At 39.6% G+C, this 5,957-nt stretch overlaps 1 protein-coding gene across 1 annotated transcript in view; it reads left to right on the top strand.

Annotated features, from left to right (window-relative positions):
* ZW10 (zw10 kinetochore protein) overlaps window positions 1-5,957 on the top strand; it is a 44,290-nt gene that overhangs the window by 7,447 nt on the left and 30,886 nt on the right. The window contains exons 3-6 of the mRNA XM_003794756.3: window positions 2,953-3,054; window positions 3,230-3,307; window positions 3,460-3,619; window positions 5,563-5,715. Of these exons, the coding sequence (XP_003794804.1) occupies window positions 2,953-3,054; window positions 3,230-3,307; window positions 3,460-3,619; window positions 5,563-5,715 (493 nt within the window). The remainder of the gene's footprint in view (window positions 1-2,952; window positions 3,055-3,229; window positions 3,308-3,459; window positions 3,620-5,562; window positions 5,716-5,957) is intronic.

The raw sequence follows: 5,957 nt of genomic DNA, 5'->3' as shown, positions 1-5,957 counted from the left end.
CCCACCAGCTTAGGTGTATGTGGCTGGCATCTTAGCTGCTTGAGCCACAGGCGCCAAGCTCTGAATCTTATAATTAGAAAGCATGCCTCCCTTTTGCAGGAGACACCATCTCTATCTTCAAAGGCTGTTTACTAAATAGACATCCTTGAAAAGGTAGCCCAGAACTAAAGATAGTCTCTGTTTCACAAGAAACTAGTGTATAGAAATGTGAGAGACTTCTAGAGAATTGTTTTTAAAAAAGTCTGTAGAACAGCAGGATTGGCAACTGGTAAAAATACAGGGTCAAAGGCCCAAGTCCAGATATCAGAAGCAGAAACTGTATTTTTTTTTTTTTTTTGAGACAGAGCCTCAAGCTTTCGCCCTGGGTAGAGTGCTATGGCATCACAGCTCACAGCAACCTCCAACTCCTGGGCTCAAGCCAGTCTCCTGCCTCCACCTCCCAAGGTGCTGGGACCATAGGGGCCTGCCACAACGCCCGGCTATTTTTTTTGGTTGCAGCCATCATTGTTGTTTGGCAGGCCTGGGCTGGATTCGAACCCACCAGCTCGGGTGTATGTGGCTGGCGCCTTAGCCACTTGAGCCACAGGCGCCAAGCCCAGAATCTATATTTTAATGAGATTCGCCAAGTAATATGTATACATGGTACTGTTTGAGAAGCACTGCTTTTAGGATTTTGTTGTTTATATGGTTCAGTCTTGGTCTCTTCTGATGTCTAGATTATGGCAGGAGGTTAAGAGCAAAGAGGGGGCATGGAGGAGGCACTACTATTTTCCTAAGACTCAGAGTTGGGTACACAGCACGTTTGTTAACATTCCATTGATAAGATCTTAGATATGGTCACACTGAATTGTGAAGGAGCTGAAAATATATAATATTTGAGCGCCATTAATATGGAAAAAGGGAAAATGGATTTTAGTGGACAGTTTGCAACCCCACCCCTTCTGTATATGTTTGGAGTTTAGGAAAATGACGTAGACTTGAGATAGCAGCACTTAGTAACTGAAGCCATTGGAATAGTCAAGAAATCCCAGAGAAAGTGTAACAGAGCAAGGTGTCTCAGCCTTGACACTGTTGGTGTTTTGGTCTGGGGAGTTCTTTGTTGTGGATGTCTGTCGTATACACTGTTAGCAGTGTGTTAGCAGTCTCCATGGCCTCTGTCCACTAGATGCCAGTAGAACTCCTTCAGTGAGACAACCAGTGTGTTCTGACATTGCCAAATGTCCTGGGTGAAGGGGGGTAAAATTACCTCCTGTTGAGAACTGCTGGTTCAGAGTGAGAAGACGACCATTGAGAAAGGAATGTCAGTATGTGTGGAATGGTAGAAGGAAAATGAAGCCCCCAAAAGAAGGTGAAAAAGGAATGGCTAGAGAATTAAGAGGAAAATCTGTAGAGAACTGTAGAGGAAAGGAGAGTTACAGTGTACTGTTAACTAGTTCAATACAGGGTTGCGCTACATAATGAAGTTTTAGTCAGTGATAAACTAACTGCATGTTTGAAGGTGGTCCCATGAGATTATGATGGAGCTGAAAAATTCCTGTTGGCCTGGTGATGTTTTAATAGTCCTGATTATAATCCTAGGATTAGGCCCAGGCTAATGTGTATGTTTTAGTTTTTAACAAGAAAATTTAAAAAGTTAAAAAAAAATTAAAAATAGAAAAAAACTTATAGAATAAGAATATAAAGAAACTATTTTTGTATAGCCATATAATATATTTGTTTTAAACTGTTATTACACAAGAGTTAAATAGTTTAAAAAGATTTGAGCAAAGTAAGGTTAATTTATTCTTGAAGAAAGAAAAATATTTAAAAAATAGATTTAGTGTAGCTTAAGTGTACAGTGTTTGTAAAGACTGCAGTAGTGTACAGTGATGTCCGAGGCCTTCATATTTATTCACCACTCACTGTTTCACCCAGAGAAACTTCTAGTCCTGCAAGCTTCATTCATGGTAACTGCCTATGTTTTAAAAAATCCTTTATACTGTAATTTTATTGTACCTTTTCTATGTTTAGGTACACAAATACTTACTGTTGTGTTATAGTTGCCTACAGCATTCAGTACAGTAATATGCTGTACAGGTTTGTAGCCTGAGATCACTGTACTATCCAGGTTTGTGTTAAGTACACTCTATAGGGTTCACATGATGACAGAATCACCTAAGGATGCATTTCTCAGAATGTATCCCTATCATTAAATGACATGCGACTGTTACGGTAATGTATGCTTTGGATTTAGCAACAGGGAGTTGATTGTTCTGTTTTTTGATGAGCACAGTTTCAGTGGAATGGTGGGGCTTAATACAGGTTAAGTAGCATTTAAATTTCAACATAAAGCTGGGTGTAGTGGCACTCACCTGTAGTCCTATCTACTTAGGAGAATGAGGCGGGAGGATTGCTTGATCACAGAGTTTTGAGGCTGCACTGAGCTATGATCATACCACTGCACTTCAGCTTGGATGACAGAGACGCTCTTGTCTCTAAAAGGAAAAGAATTTAACATAAGTTATGTTGACGTAATAAAGCTTATTGATTAACTGTAAATGTTTTCTTTATTTCTTTTTTGAGACAGAGTTTCACTATGTCACCCTCAGTGGAGTGCTGTGGCGTCACAGCTTGCAGCAACCTCAAACTCTTGGGCTTAAACAGTTCTCTTGCCTAAGTTGCTGGGACTATAGTGTGTGGCTATTTTTTTTTTTTTGCAGTTTTTGGCCGGGGCTGAGTTTGAACCGCCACCTCCTGCTTGTGGGGCCATGCCCTACTCCTTTGAGCCACAGGTGCTGCCCTATTTTTTTTTTTTATTGTAGTTGTTTAGCAGGTCTGGGTCAGGCTTAAACCCACCAGCTCCAGCGTATGTGCCTGGTGCTGTAGCCACTGAGCTACGGGCGCTGAGCCAAAATGTTTTATTTCTTATGTATAGTATAACTTAAAAGTACTTATTTTTGATGTGTGAATTAGGTCCGCCGGGATCTTCATGTATCAACTGCTGAATTTACAGACTTGAAGCAGCAGTTGGAAAGAGACTCAGTTGTACTAAGTTTGCTAAAACAGCTCCAAGAGGTCAGTAAACTCAACTTAAGCTTTTGTGCTTTGATTGTGAGTTATTTATTTATTTTTGATTGGTCTTATTCAGTGGATATCCCCTGACTATACAATGTTTCTTTTTCTTTTCATATTTTAAAAACAAGCAAACAGACTTGAAATAACAGGATGTGTAAAATATTATACTTTTCAGTTTTCTACTGCTATTGAGGAATACAATTGTGCATTAACAGAGAAGAAGTATGTCACTGCTGCTCAGCGTCTAGAAGAGGTACTAAATGCTTTCTCCAAAGCATAAGCCTTAGTGCTCTTCTTGGTTTTTATAAATTTTATATTCCATGCATTCTTTATCATAATAAAAATATATTCTAATTGCCCTGAGTCCAGATGCAATGTTTAACAATGATTCCATTTCACCACTAGGCACAGAAATGCTTGAAGTTATTAAAATCCAGAAAATGCTTTGATTTAAAAATACTGAAATCTCTCAGCATGGAGCTCACAATACAGAAACAGAACATACTATATCACCTTGGAGAAGAGTGGCAGAAGCTGATTGTATGGAAGTTCCCACCATCAAAAGGTGCTGCTGACTTCAGGTGGACTGCTTTGCTTAATCTGCCTGAACCAGTTTGGTGTTGAATATACTCTAAGTATTTTGTATTGGCAGATGAGAAGGTTCCATCTCTATACTGAATTCTTATGTTAAGCAAGATGCTTTCTTAGGACCGACTCCTCTGGGTCCCTAATATGCCCTCACCGTACTTCCCTTCCATTCATCCCTCCTTCTGTCCTTTTCCTTGGAAAGGGAGGAAAAATGATTGAATGGTTTTGTTCCATGTGGTGAGGGTGTGCTGGAGGAGGTGGGAGCAGTTTGAGGCCATACTGTTTCTCCTCGTAGGCCATACCTATTCTAATCACAACCGTTTATTTTGACTAAAAATCTACAAGGAGCTCTTCAGCTATTCTTTCTCTTGCTGAGGAAAGAAGATGGGGGGAAGGCAGTGGGCTTATGGGTAGAGGAGGGGTTTGGCTCACACCTTTTCAGTTCTTGGAGAAAAAGATGGTGCCAAAATCATGAAATAGGAGGTGCTTTGCATGGTGAAGAAGTAGGATTATTCTGGCCCTAGCTTTAATTTATGCTACTTAGCTTCAGCCCCTCTGCCCATCTCTGGATGTGAGTCCTCTTTGATGTGTTGTTTGCCATGAGAGTAAAACTTCTGAGGGTCTGTGTAAAGGTTATGCCATTAAGCCTGGGGTATTTTCCAACACTGGATCTTGAAATCTAGAGTATTTCAAGGAAAATGTCACAGTCTTTTCCCTTCTCCCTTTCCTATTTTCAGTTGGGCCTCCAAATATATTATGGATGAGTGTGCATATGTAAATACAAATACTTAGTGGAACTAAACTTTCCAGTTAAATGGAATATCAGTGTCTAGCCTGTTTCTTATTCTAAAACTTCTAGACAGGATTCAGTACTATTCTTAATTGCTTTTACTTCTTCTTCTTTTTTTTTTTTTTGCAGTTTTGGCCAGGGCTGGGTTTGAACCTGCTACCTCTGGCATATGGGGTCGGCGCCTTACTCCTTTGAGCCACAGGCGCCACCCCTGCTTTTACTTCTTAAGTAAAGAATTTTTGGATTTAAAAAAAATTAAGAGCCAGCATGACTGGGATTTATCATTAGTAAATAACCTTAGAGTAAAATAACTCATTTATTTCTACAAATACATTGTTTGTATATATGTGTGTACATAGATAATTTGTATCCATATATGTATGTATATTGGGTATTTTGAAGGAAATAATCTAGAAAAGTTTAGGTTCTATTCCAGGTAGACTGTAAATTAAAAGAAAATGGCAGATGTGTTGAATTCTTTGTTTTGGCACACACTGCCATTTAAACATTGGCAGGAAGAACATAGAAGGGGTCTTTGAAACTAAGATCTCATTTTTTTATTCCTTATCTTCATTCCCTTATTCACGGGTACAGCAGCTCATGCCTATAATCCAAGTGCTTTGGGAGGCCCAGGTAGGAGGATTGCTTGAGGCCTGATATTGGAGACCAGCTTAAGCAATGCAGTGAGACCCTGTTTCTACAAAAAAGTTTAAAAACTAGCCAGGCATGGTGGGTGCATGCCTATAGACCCAGCTTCTGAGGGGCTGACGTGGGAGGATCACTTGAGTCCAGGAGTTAGAAGTTGCAATGTGCTGTGATTGTGCCACTGTACTCTATCCAGCCTAGGTATAGAGTAGGACCCTAAAAAAATTAACAAAACAATATATGTAGTAAGGATTTCTTGTAGATACATTATCTTTCTTAGTTTGATTGTTTGAACATGCTGATAAAAGTTATTTCCTGTTTTAGAGTGATGCCAAGGGCATGTATGTCATAATTAATATTTGCTTGGATTAGAAGTATATTGAATAAGACTACATTAAGAATCTCAGTAGAGAACGGGCTCTGAGGAATAGAAGTGGAAACATCTTATATTGCTGAGGCAGCTGATATTTCCCCCATTTTTTTAGATACCAGCAGTTGGGAATCTTGCCTACAAACGGAACTTCATTTATGCACTGAACAATCCCAGAAAGAGGAGAAGACGCCTATGCCGCCCATCAGTTCTGTCCTCTTGGCCTTTTCTATTCTTGGAGAATTGCACACCAAACTTAAATCCTTTGGTAAAGAATGTTACTTTTTTTAGAATCTTAGTAAGTCCAGTGCTAAGGACCTGACAGAAAAGATTATCACATCTTCTGTGGAGAGTATTAATATAGAGTTTGGCCTCTTGATTCATCAAAGAGAATTGTCATAAATATTACTGCTTTTATTTAGGGCTTAGATACTTTCTTTAAAAAAGGAAACTGGCTCGGCGCCTGTGGCTCAAGCAGCTGAGGCGCCAGCCACATACACCTAAGGTGGC

This window comes from Otolemur garnettii, unplaced genomic scaffold (assembly GCF_000181295.1).
Source record: "Otolemur garnettii isolate 467f Iridium unplaced genomic scaffold, OtoGar3 scaffold00086, whole genome shotgun sequence".
In the NCBI taxonomy this organism is placed as follows: domain Eukaryota; kingdom Metazoa; phylum Chordata; class Mammalia; order Primates; family Galagidae; genus Otolemur; species Otolemur garnettii.
Note: the sequence above shows the minus strand (reverse complement) of the source record. Positions and strands in the feature narration are given on the sequence as shown.